This window comes from Ahaetulla prasina, chromosome 9 (genome assembly GCF_028640845.1).
Source record: "Ahaetulla prasina isolate Xishuangbanna chromosome 9, ASM2864084v1, whole genome shotgun sequence".
NCBI classification, from domain to species: domain Eukaryota; kingdom Metazoa; phylum Chordata; class Lepidosauria; order Squamata; family Colubridae; genus Ahaetulla; species Ahaetulla prasina.
Window position 1 is genome coordinate 25,567,208 of NC_080547.1, and position 13,609 is coordinate 25,580,816.

At 43.7% G+C, this 13,609-nt stretch overlaps 1 protein-coding gene across 3 annotated transcripts in view; it reads left to right on the forward strand.

Moving 5' to 3' along the window:
- The first annotated feature begins 1,910 nt into the window (after positions 1-1,910).
- Positions 1,911-13,609, forward strand: part of ESAM (endothelial cell adhesion molecule) — a 78,508-nt gene continuing 66,809 nt past the window's right edge. For all 3 annotated transcript variants that reach the window (XR_009156457.1, XR_009156458.1, XM_058194187.1), the window contains exon 1: positions 1,911-2,068. Coding sequence is in view for 1 of the 3 variants with exons in the window: in XM_058194187.1 (XP_058050170.1) it covers positions 2,026-2,068 (43 nt within the window). In the remaining 2 variants the exon portion in view is untranslated. The remainder of the gene's footprint in view (positions 2,069-13,609) is intronic.

Genomic DNA, 13,609 nt, shown 5'->3' on the forward strand with positions numbered 1-13,609 from the left:
AGAAATCACGAATGAACAATTGGATCTAGAACCCGAACTTTTTTTATTGGGGATCTTTAAAAAAAAAATGTGAAGAGTATAAAATATTTAATACTACATATATTAACTGCTGCTAGGATGGCCTTTGCTCAATGTTGGAAACAGCCATGTGTGCCCACAGAGAGACTTATTGTACAAAAGATTATGAATTGCGCAGAAATGGACAAACTAACTTTGAGTCTGAAGGATAAAGAGACATCAGTATTTTATGGTATATGGGAACGGTGGTATGGATGGATGGAAAGGAGATAGGAATATTTAGTTACTAAGCATAATCAATAGATAAAATAAGAACACAAATATGTATAATTTAATGTTTGTCATTATTGCACGGATTACTGTTAGATGAAAAACACCACAAATAAGCTGTTAAATGATATAAGCTTTTTTTTCCTTTTTTTTAATGCTTTTAATGTAAAAAAGTTCAATAAAGTATATATATATAAAAAACCATCATTGAAAAAACCCCAAAACATTGCATAAGAATCTATCACCCTACTCTGATTCAAGCCTGGACACAGGCAGCTTTTACGATTTCATTTAAATAGGGGCATGGGGGCAAGGGAGGCCTATTTAAATGAACCCATGGGAGGTGGGTGGTGTCCCAGAGGGCAAGGAATGCTGGTTTGTTTGTTTGTTTTCAAATCTTGCTGAGATTTTGCTGAATTAGGGTTTTTCTGGGTGCAAAGGGAGAGCTAGCACAAAATGAGTTTCAAAATAGCAATAGCACTTAGACTTATATATTGCTTTACAGCACTGTACAGCTCACTCTAAGCTGTTTACAGAGTCACCATATTGCCCTCTACAATTTGGGTCCTCATTTTACCCACCTTGGAAGGAGGGAAGCCTGAGTCAACTTTGAACTGGTGAGACTCAAATTGCTGAACTGCTGGCAACCTACAGTCAGTAGAATTAGCCTGCAGTACTGCATTCTAACCACTGCGCCACCACGGCTTCTAAATAACTCTAAAGTACAGATATATATTTTTTCCTATAGATCAATCTTTCTCAACCTTGGCAACATTAAGACATGTGGACTTCAACTCCCACAATTCCTCAGCCAGGAATTCTGTGAGTTGCAGTCCACCTGTCAAGTTTGAAAAATACTGAGCTACAACACTGCTTGTTTGTGGCTCAGTTGGTTGTATGAGCCAACCAGCATGGTTTCTAAGCCAGAAGGGGTCTCCAACCTTGGTCCCTTTAAGACTTGTGGACTTCAACTCCCAGAGTTCCTCAGCCAGCTTTGCTCTAAGTTGCTCAGCCAGCTTTGCCCTGCTCTAAACCATACCTTTTTGCTTACCAAAAGAATCCTACCAACTGTGGCTTAGCCACGAAACCACCAAACTCTCCTTTCTCTTCTTTGATGCATTTTTTGCCTATCCATTTTTGTTTGTTTTCTCTGGCTAAAGAATTCTAATGAGCCGCAAAGCTTTTTAATAGGTCTCTGTGTCTATTCCAGTGTTGTTTCCCCTCTCTGGGCTGCATTGTCAGTGCCCAAGTCCTGCAGCAGAATTAGAAGTTGTGTTGAGTTAGAGCAGGGGTTTCTTGAAGACCTATGGACTTCAACTCCCAGAATTCCCCTGTCAGTATGGCTGGCTGGGGAATTCTGGGAACTGAAGTCCAGAAGTCTTAATATGGCCAGGTTGGACACCTCTGAGTTAGATGTTGAGTATAAATAACCACATAAAATCAAAAGCAACCTTGCATTCCGGTCCTGCCTTATGCTTTTCCCTCTCCCACCTGCGCCATCCCCTCTATTTTCACCTGTAGGCACGGCCCGCCCCTTTTCCACCTGATAGCTCCGCCCCTACTCCTCGCTCCGGGGCTCCTCCCCCTACGCCACCTGGACACGCCCCACCTGGAGAGCTCCTCCCCCTTCCTTCGCGCTCGCGGGCTCCGGCAGCTGCACCTGCTACTCTGGGTTTCTCCTCCGGGCGAGCGGGACTAGCGCTGCGCCTCGGGTCTTCCTCCGGGGGAGCCGGCGCAATGGAGCCGTTGGCGTTGGCGCTCGGGATAGCGGCTCTGCTGGGTGAGTGAGGGGCTGCAAAGTTGTGGGGGGGACAGGCAGGGGGGCTTGTGCTGGATCCTTTACCCGCCGCGGCTTGCGATCCTGAATATTCAAGAGGAGGAGGGGGGGGGTGTCTCTTGCGATGCTCGGAGGTTTCTCCCGCTGGAGTTTCTTCAGGTTGCAAACTTTGCAGGTCGGCGCCGCCTTGGGAGCAAGTCCTCTTGGGAGTAACCTGGGAGTAACCTAGGATCAGTCTGCAAAGACCCCGGTGGGGAGAGGAGGAGTCAGCTGGGAAGGGCAGACGCTGGGAAATGCGCGGGTTTAGCCGCTGCCACTCAACAAGGGAGGGGTGATCGGATCAGGGCAATTTAGGAGGAGGGGGCTGCTGGAAAAGGGGAGCTGGGTGGGGTGTTCACCTGGTTGATTGAGGAAAAGCGCCCCCCCCCCACGTCTCTCGGAATGCTGGTTAGCGACTGTCAGCCCGGGCAAAGGACTCCGGATTAGCAACGCGTGAGAAGCAGCAGCTGGGTTTGCTCTGGGACGCTACCGCCGGCTCTTTTAAATTCCTAACTTAGGGGCGCAGCGTTTGCCTGCCTGGGGTGTGTGTATGTGTATGTCACTATAATCACACAGCGTCGACCTCCCGCCCAAGATGGGCAACATGGTTTTCAGAGGAAAGCTAACTTTGTGGACCATTCCTTCCTTAGGCTAATTTGACAACTTGCTTTGGTGTCTGTGGAACCCAGTTAGATCCCCCTTAGTCCCGCGTAGGTTCTCCGCCTTGCTTCGCTAGTGCTTATTATTTTGCTTTTCATCAGCACCCGCGGAGTTGTCTTAAGCGCATCAGCTAGGAATAGTCTTAACAAAGGAGTTGACCGTCTGCAAACATAAGGTGTCTGGGGTAGTAAGATCCTTAAGGAAGATGCCAACTTCTCTGGCACGTCTAGAGTTGGACTTCGGGGCAAGGGGGCAAGGCCATTCAGTTGTGGGGGGGGAGGGCACCCACATTATCACCTAAAGCAAGGGTGGGTGATTAATCAATGAGCCAAACTGATGTGAGCATTTCCATGATCTAAAGAGATCTCATTCACTGATCTATTTCAGTAAGCAGTTGACTAAATATACTCATAGATACAGGTGCTAAATTTATTGTGTTCTTTAGAGATTTGTTTTTCCTTCTCTAAAAAAAAATATAGTGTTTTTTCCCAGCAAGATGTAGGCCAGTTTAAAGCATGTCGTTCATCAGCCTATTAAAACCTGTGTTTTAAAATTATCCAGCTGCCCTGCTGACTTAGATGATAATTCATCTGGAATGAAAGGCTGATTCCTAACTCCCGTTCTGTGCTTTTCCTCTCCTGCCTTACATTGAGAAATCACTAAAGACCATCTCCTGCATCATGGACTTTTCTTCAGTGATGGCCCCAGATTCTGCATAACAATGAAGAAGAATGTTTTAATCTAGTTAGTTGCCTTTTAATATGGGGCGGGGGGGGGGTTGTAAACCCACATGCATCCATTAGTAATAGACTTTTCGGATGGAAGGTCCCCAAAATTCCAGTCATTGTGGAGTTACTTCATTTTTTTCCTTCTTTTAACAGAGATTTTCTTTGGTAGGATTGTAGATGGAAGAAAGTGATGTCTACCAGTCATGTGGAAGGAAAGGTTGAGAGCACAGTGATTGTGATGGAAGTCAGCTGAGATCCTTGGAGACATTATACCAGGTTCTGCGGATCCCATGAATTAATATAATCTGCTTGGGGATCTGCTAGGAAAGTAGAATGTGGTGACAAGTGTAATGCTTAAAATGTTGGACTTTGGAAGCCTACTTTCAAGCCCTCCCCCCCTGCCCCACTACATTGTGGAGCGCTATTAGTAACTTTTGGACAGTCACTCTGTTTCGATCCAAGTTACCTAATCTATTTTGGGAATTAAGCTTTGAGAAGAAACTCAGTCACCATGTAGATTGCCTGGAGTTCTCAGAAGGATTGTGGAAAGTAAATGCAATAGGTTGAAAACATGCGGAAGAGGCCTTCAACCTGCAGTGGAGACAACAGCTAAAATGATGATGATGACATGCAATAAATAGGTAATAAGGTTTGAGTCATCTGTGGATTCTAAGGGTTAAGCTTTACATATAAAGGAGGGAGGGCAGAGGTCGACCCCGAGGCACCTCACTTGTGGGGTGCCGCAGGGGTCGATTCTCTCGCCCCTCCTGTTCAACATCTATATGAAGCCGCTGGGTGAGATCATCAGTGGTTTCGGTGTGAGGTACCAGCCGTATGCTGACGATACTCAGCTGTACTTCTTCACACCGGGCCACTCCAACAAAGCTATCAAAGTGCTGTCCTGGTGTCTGGAGGCCGTACGGGTCTGGATGGGAAGAAACAGGCTCAAGCTCAATCCCTCCAAGACAGAGTGGCTGTGGATGCCGGCATCCCGGTACAGTCAGCTGCAGCCGCGGCTGACTGTTGGGGGCGAGTCATTGGCCCCAATGGAGAGGGTGCGCAACTTGGGCGTTCTCCTGAATGGATGGCTGTCTTTTGAAGACCATTTGACGGCCGTCTCCAGGAGAGCTTTTTACCAGGTTCGCCTGGTTCACCAGTTGCGCCCCTTTCTAGACCGGGATGCCCTATGCACGGTCACTCATGCTCTCGTGACATCTCGTCTGGATTACTGCAATGCTCTCTACATGGGGCTCTCCCTGAAGAGCACCCGGAGGCTCCAGTTAGTCCAGAATGCGGCTGCGCGGGTGATAGAGGGAGCCCCTCGTGGCTGCCATGTGACACCTCTCCTGCGCAGACTGCACTGGCTACCTGTGGCCTTTCGGGTGCACTTCAAGGTTTTGGTAACTATCTTCAAAGCGCTCCATGGCATAGGACCGGGCTATCTACGGGACCGTCTGCTGCCACCGATTGCCTCCCTCCGACCCGTGCGCTCTTACAGGGAGGGACTCCTTAGGGTGCTGTCAGCCAGGCAGTGCCGACTGGCGACGCCCAGAGTTAGAGCCTTTTCTGTGGGGGCTCCCACCCTCTGGAACGAACTTCCCCCAGGTCTTCGTCAACTTTCCGACCTTCGAACCTTTCTCCGCGAGCTTAAGACACATTTATTTATTTGCGCAGGACTGGACTAGAATTTTAAATTTTAATTTGGTTTTATTATTTTTATTGCAATTTTTAACATTCGGCCTTATTTAATAAGTTTTTTAAGCTGGTGTTTTATTCTGTATTTATATGCATGTTTTTATTAGGCTGTAAACCGCCCTGACTCCCCTGGGAGATAGGGCGGTATATAAATGTGATTAAATAAATAAATAAATAAATATAAACGTAGCTAGCACCTAAATCCTGGGAGAACAGGCACAGCTTCTAGTAGTGTTCTTCAGATAGATTGGCTGAAACGAGAGAGGACCTGCAGTTACAAATACCATCAAAAGGGCCTCTGGTGGCTCAGACTGCTAAGACAGTCTGTTATTAACACAGCTGCTTGCAATTACTGCAGGTTCAAGTCCCACCAGGCCCAAGGTTGACTCAGCCTTCCATCCTTTATAAGGTAGGTAAAATGAGGACCCAGATTGTTGGGGGCAATAAGTTGACTTTGTATATAAATATACAAATGGATGACGACTATTGCTTGACATAGTGTAAGCCGCCCTGAGTCTTCAGAGAAGGGGGGGATATAAATGCAAATAAATAAATAAATAAATAATTCCTTAGCAGCCCACCGTCCATGTGTCAGCTTACCGACTAATAATAGTGTATGAGTCTGTCTTTTGATATCTTGGATCTCTTGGGAGTAGACGTCAGTCTCACCTGGGAGTTCACTCAGAAGCTTCAGCCACTATGATGCACCCTAGTGCAGGGGTCTCCAACCTTGGCAACTTTAAGCCTGGTGGACAAAGCTGGCTGGTGAATTCTGAGAGCTGAAGTCCTCCAGGCTTAAAGTTGACAAGGTTGGAGACCCCTGCCCTAGTGGATTCTGCTGCCTTAGTGGATCCACCAGCGTTTTATTTTGCTGAGACCGACATAAGGGAAGATAGATGAAGGGGGGATTCTTCAGCAATTGAAATAAAAAAAATATAAATATGATCAGCCAGCAGCGATTTCAGCAACTCCATAAGTCAAAAAGCTGAATTCTATTTTCACCGCAGCTAAAATGTGAATCTCGTGTTCTGCCTTTCAGAAGGCAAACTTGGAGTCATGCATCCCTCTGAAGCAAGGAAGCACTTATTTTAAACAGTAGCTTGCACTAGGTGTTATTCCAAGTTGTTCAAGGCACTCCCGTGCAATGAATTAATTGAGAGTCCTTGTCCACAATTCCAGTTGGCTAAAAGTCAAGAGCTTTCTCCTATCTGTTGCTGGTGCAGCCTGCCTGTTTCTTCTCTGCAGAGTCCTAATGCTAGTAGTAGTAGCTTCTCATTCCTGTAATTTCTTTAGCATTCAGTTGAGTTTTCTATTCACTAAGCCAGGGGTCTCCAACCTTGGCAATTTTAAAACTTGTGGACTTCAATTCCCGGAGTTCCTCAGACAGCAAAGTTGAAGTCCACAAGTCTTGAAATTGCCAAGGTTGGAGACCCTGCACTAAGCAGTGGGACTGCGCATAGATCTGATTAGGCACCTGCCTGAGTAAGTATAGAGACCCTGTTCGGAATATTTATTTATTTTATTCATTAAAGTCTGCACTATCCATCCCACCTAACTGTCTTTTATAGCAACATTATAAAACCATAAAAATATATGAATAAAAGTATATCTTAAAACAGTTAACAAAACTTACAGGTAACCATAAATCAGGTTCAAACCTTCAAAGAGGGGAGAATTCAGAAAAGCCACAGCTGCTTTAAGACGTTCCAACAGGTGATACTTGCTCATCCAGATGTGCTCCAAGTCTCATTCTGCCCTTTGAATAGAAAGGATGTTGCAAACTGAACCCAAATTTCTGGGAAATCTTTTTAAACTCCTATTCCAGCATCAAAGTTTTCAGTTTTGGTGAGGATAGGGGGACAAGAAAAAAAATGTCCTCAACTTTGAGGCAAACTCTTCTGAAAGTCATCATATCTCTTGCTCCTCACTCAGATCCTTGGATGATCTTTTTTCTAACCTTCAGTTGGCAGGGCCAAGTGCTGAGGGATATGGGTTATGTAGTCCAGAGCAGGGGTCTCCAACCTTGGCAACTTTAAGCCTGGCGGACTTCAACTCCCAGAATTCCCCAGCCAGCTTTGCTTGGTGTTGAAGTCCGCCAAGCTTAAAGCTTTGCTGGCCGGGGAATTCTGGGAGTTGAAGTCCGCCAGGCTTAAAGTTGCCAAGGTTGGAGACCTGTGGTCCAGAGTATCTGGACTACAGATACTGCTTCCTCCTGCATTCAACTCTTTACAAGCTTCCTTGTTTCAGAGAGTGAAAACACAGCACCCACTTTAAAACTGGCTTGGCTTTTTGCTTTTGTGAACCAGGGCTCTTTCCTGCTCCTTTGTTTGTTTGTTCTGTTAGAACTTGGACTGTAAACTCTTCATTCCGGCACAACTGATAATCTCTGTCAAACATTGTTCAAATGCCAGAAATCCTCAAGCCAAAAGTATCATGAAAATTGTCTGTGAAACCAGGGATTTCTTCTTAAACAAGATATTCCTGTAGTCAGATTTAGGACCGACAATTGGCCCACCGGTCCTGGTTGTCTGAGAAAAGCCAATGAGCGGGGAGAGATGGTGGTTTTCATAACTTGTGCATAGTGGTGAGAATAGAAAGGGCTGCATTTAATGCACTGCACGGCTCTGGAGTTTGTCGAATCCTGGACTCATTTGGAGTGTCAAGGATGCTCTTGCAAGTCCCTTCTTTCTAGCATCCTGTTATTATTTTTGGTAACAAAAATACAGTATTTAAAAACTAAAATTGTGACAATTGATGATCACCTAAGGCAGAGGTCTTCAAACTTGGTAGCTTTAAGACTTGTGGACTTCAACTCAGGGGTGAAATGCTCCTAGTTCGGACAGGATCGCACGATTCAGTAGCGATGGGGGCAGGTAGTTTAGAGAACTGGTAGCAAAAATCCCTGCCCCTGCCCCGACTGCCCACACCTCGTTGTTCCTCTTCTCTGTCCCTGAAGCTCTTGGTGGTGATATAGCTGCAAACGGCCTTAAATGACTGTCGTGGCGCTTCAAAGGGCCTCACTACATCTGATCAGCACTGTAGGCAGCTGGTAGACCGGTGCCTCTATTTTTAAAGAAGGTATACCGGTGCCTCCCAAAAAAAGGCAATTAGTAGACCGGTGCCTCTATTTTTAAAGAAGGTAAACTGATGCGCTCCCAAGTTTTGTATACTTTATTATTTTTATTATTTATTATTATTGGCCATGCCCATTCAGTCACCTGACCACGAAGCCACGCCCACCAATTAAGCCACACCCACAGAACTGGTAGGGAAAATGTTTAGATTTCACCCCTGCTTCAACTCCATAACTGGCTGGAGAATTCTGGGAGTTGAAGTCCACAAGTTTTAAAGCTGCCAAGTTTGAAGACCTAAGGAGGTCTCCATAGGAATGTGGGTCACACACCGAGGACCCTGATCTGTGTCTATCAGTGTAGCTTTAGAAGAGAAAGCAACTTGATGCGCCCTACAAAGGTCAGAAGCTCTAGGAGAAGCAGAATTCAACCAGGAATAATCCCCATGTTTTCCCTGGTTGGTTTTGCATTGTTGATAGTGAGGTTTTTGTAGAACAGCAAAGCCTGGTAAAGTAAAATAGCATCACTTTTTAAAAAAAGTCTATAACGCTGTTGAATTGGAAAAAAAGAAATTCTTTCAAGCTCTCAGGTGAGAGTTCATTTTTACTGTTTATATCCAAATAATTGCTCTAAGACTTTAGACTGGAAAAGATCAAAGTTGCGTGCTGCTTTTTGATATGTTTTTTTTTAAACCTCACTGGAGTCAATATGTTTAACTAGACCACAGTGTCTCAACTCAGTCCCCAGTGTGAAAATTCAGCTTGGCCCCCCACGGTGGTCACCTCTGTACCGAATGATAATTTCCAATGTGCTAGAGTGCTAATCATAATCTGTTTGCTGCTAATATTTTCTCACTTGTCTTTCTGAATCAGTCTGTGACACTTTGATGAAGGGAAAGGTGAAAAGTGAGATGGACTTGCATCTAAGGCTTCAACTTATAAAAAGCAGGCCTAGAATTTGACAAAAAGTCTGTTAAGAATAGAATAGAATAGAATTTTTTATTGTCCAAGTGTGATTGGACACACAAGGAATTTGTCTTGGTGCATATGCTTTCAGTGTACATAAAAGAAAACAGACCTTCATCAAGGCACAACACTTACAACACTTAATGATGTCATAGGGTACAAATTTAACACTTAATGATACAACACTTAATGATAGTCATAGGGTACAAATAAGAATTAGGAAACAATATCAGTATAAATTGTAAGGATACGAGCAACAAAGTTACAGTCATAAGTGGAAGGAGATGGGTGATGGGAATGATGAGAAGATCTGAAGAACAATGACCAGGATGGAAATGATGACTTGGGTCTATAGCTTGACAAAAGGTCTGTTAAAATCTGAAGGAGGAGACCATTATGGAAAAGTTGACTTAATGGAAAGGGGGTTATTTGAGTCCCAGAACCCTGTTCTCATCAATATTAAATCTAGAAGGATTTTGGGCAAGTTCCTAAGTAATTTGAATGAAGTCATCTGCCTTTGCTTGCTGCTTGTTAAGAGAAGATCTTAACATCTTCTTTCTCTCACCCACTCCTCAAGCCCTACGTGATCAAGGATATTACAAGTCAGAGTTCTGAGTCTAACTGCTTCCCTGTAAAGGAAGTCCATCTTTTGTGATAACTTTGAAAGGAAATGAGCGCAATGACGCTCAGACATGAGGCTGGGAACATGTTCTCTTTCTCCCATGAGAATAGATTGGGTGGGCCCATGTTTCCACTTCTAGCTTGCATACCCAGGATCCTACAGTCATGTTCTTAACTGGGCAGAAGAAAGAACAAGGTGCAGCATCAAGAAAATATAATTGACAAGTGATAAATACAGTTGCGTATTAGATTTCTTTGTAAAAAACAAAGTTCTTGACAAAATGGGCATCGCACTAACTACCATTAATAAAGTAACAGAAATTGTATAATGGTAATTTTCTGATCCAGAAGTTCTATTCTTTTTCTCATTTCACGTGTATCTAAAAGAACAATTAATGCTAACAAGCTGCTTGTGGAGAGGGCAGTAGTGGGTCTCCCACTACTCTTAAAAATGAAAAAAAGGACATAAAGGGACGAGTCAGACCACAACAGAAACAGTCTAAAAAGTCTTAAAAGGTAAAGGTTCCCCTCGCACATATGTGCTAGTTTTTCCTGACTCTAGGGGGCGGTGCTCATCTTCATTTCAAAGCTGAAATGCCAGCGCTGTCCGAAGACGTCTCCGTGGTCATGTGGCCGGCATGCATGACTAAAGGCCAAAGGCACATGGAATGCTGTTCCCGTCCCACCAAAGGTGGTCCCTATTTTTCTACCTGCATTTTTTGCGTACTTTTGAACTGCTAGGTTGGGAGAGGCTGGGACAAGTAACCGGAGCTCACCCTGTTATGCGGCGCTAGGGATTCGAACCGCTGAACTGCATGGAAAACAAGCATTTCCATGTGTTTATTTATTGTGTTAAAGTCTTAACACAATAAATAAATACATGGAAGTGCTTCATTGGCTTCTTTTATCCTGAGAATGAAATTTGAAGGGTCTTCTTAGCCACTGGTCTGGATGGAACTATTCCATCTCACTTCTGTTCTACTTTCAGAACCCAGACTATTTTCTTGGAATTCAAAAGATTCCACCTGTCACTTGGAAAGTGTCAACTCAGAATAAAATATTTTGGCTCTAAGAGACTCAGGTGCAAGTTGCATCCTTACAAGGTAGAGCAGATGTGGAAAAGAACCAGGTTGAGGGGTTTTGGGGACTCTCTGAGCTTGGCTGGTTTCTTGCTGACATTTCATTAGGTAACTAGTTAGGTGCTACATAGTTATAATGTTACCTAGTTTGGTAGTTTGGTAATGAAATGTTGGCAAGAAAATAACCAAGCTCAGAGAGCACCAAAGCCCCTCATTTTAACCCTGAACTACACATATTATCATTTTTTACAACCAGATGAAATCATCCTACTTTGTTGTAAGGTTATATTAATGGAATCTTGTAAGACTGAAAGTACTTTATAGCCCCAAAACTAGAGAAGGTCTCTTCTTCTGGATCTTTTGCCCCATCCAAATTCCTGCTATGGGCTAAGTCACCTTGTATCTTCCTTTGTTTCTGACCTTTGCCCCATCTCATTCCCACATACATCTCGTCATATAACTGTGCAATGGAAGAAGGAAAAGTTTCTGATAGCTGCTGTCTGTCCAAAACTATCATCAGATCAGCTTCAGAAGTGCATGGGAATCTATCTGAGCCCTTGATGATCATCTGATGACATTCCTCTTTGTCCTTCAACCTTTTAGGTCCCGGTTAATGCTTGCTGCAATGGTAATATTTTGTGCCACGCTAATCAAGAGGATGAGTTCATGTACCCAATGAACTATAGTATGGGATTTGGTTGTTATAGAAATCACGTTCCCACTTGGTTATAAGCCATGGTTGATGGTTTAGTGTGATGTATGAGCCCACCATGATTAACTCAGGAAACCAAAGGTTAGTGCAATGAGTGATATCAGCTAGTGTTGGATATCATCCTGGGTCCTTTTGAAGTCAAAGATGGAAATCAGATACAAGGTATGGAAGAAGTTGATTTGTTTGGAATTGACCCTCTGATCTGCCTTGTTTTGCATGCTCAATTTTGATTGGTCACAACGCAGGTGATCTTGTCTAGATCAGGGGTCAGCAACCTGCAGCTCTGGAGCCTCATGTGGCTCTTTCACCCCTCTGCTGCAGCTCCCTGGCACTCAAAATATGTGTTACAACCGCCAATGTGCGACACCTGCCGGCACACAATTTATCTAGCTTTTCAACCCTCAGTAGGCCAACCATGGATAAGTCCAAGAAAAGAAAAGTTTCAGAAGAAAACAGAACGTTTAATTCAACTACATATGCGAGTTTTGTGGCCGCTCAAGATATAGTCAGGCACGGGAAGGTTTTTGTGACTCCTGGTGTTTTCTTTTCTTTGGGAAATAGATCCAAATGGCTCTTTGAGTGTTTAAGGTTGCAGACCCCTGGTCTAGATGCTTTGCTGATCCTAAAGTTTTGCTCACTTGGAAATGAGAAAGATGGATCTGAAATCTTCATTATGGAAAACAAAGGCGGTCCATGTTAACAAAACTTTAGGAGCAACTAACCACCTAGACTGCTTTGTGCTCCTCTACTCTACTCCTCTATAGATTTTGGGCCTTCAGTGCATCTGGAGAGAAACGTCGGCTATTAGCCAAAGAGAAAAGAAACGGGGGCCTTTCCAATATTCCTGAGAGCCAGCTTATTATATCATATTAAAAGCAAATGTGTTTCTCTTTTGGCATAGTGAGAGTTAAAAGCCTTGTTCTGGGCATGAACGGAGAAGTCACTTTTCTTTTCTTTCTTTTTTTAAATTCTCTTGAGTTTTAAAAGTTCCTCCTGCCCTGGGGTCGTGAGAAATATAACGAGGGACTTTCTCAACCAGCGTTCTGCTTAAGGCCAACTCATATCTGTTAATTTTATAAATAGTCACTACTCACAAACAAATGTCCTGCTTCTGTTCTCCCCATCCACCCACTTTGCATTGGAGCAGAATAGGAAATTCCTATTTCTGCCTAGGAGAACTAATAAGAGATTTATCAGCTTAGAAGGATGGGAAGAAAAAGTGAGTTATAATTTGCTGCTGGGATGGCTTCTTACCCTGACCAGTGAAATTTGCAACTTATTAATGTTCGTGTACCAGCAGAAATCCATCAAGGGGATGTCACAGCCAAGGGGAAAGCACGCAGGACTCTCGCTTTAATTTTGTCTTGGTTTCATATTGTATAAGCATCTTACTTTCACAGAGTGAGAGCCCCAAATGAAATCCATCTTCATCCTTTAATTCCAAAACGTTTAATAGCTTAGGGGTGGGAGGGGAGGGGACATCTGATTGGAGACCTATGCTCAGGAATTACGTGAAATGCCCCAAATCCTATTCTTGAGATTTGTGTTTTAGATTTTCATATGTTTAAATGATTAATGTCTGGTGGCTGCTGTTGTTTAATTATCTTTTTTTTAAAAAAATCATGGAAGCTCTAAAATGTTCTTGCACAGTGGGCTTTGATTTTTCTAAATTTACTAATTTCATTTTTTGAGAACTGTTTTTCCCCGCTATAACCTAAAGTGTGAAGCGCAGTGTATATATTTTAAAATAAAAGGAATGTGTAGGAGAAGAGAAAATGGTGAAGAATTCCATTTGATTACTACCTTGGTCTATTTTCTTCTTACATTAGTGGGAGTGGGAGATGGAATTCAACATATCTTTCCCATAGCTTTTTTTTAAGGGTTCAGGGGAGACCCAACACATGCGATTGGTGTGTGAACTAGGCCTCCGGTATCATCCGGAGGGGTCCTTAAACTGTTCCTGTCTTCCAAGTG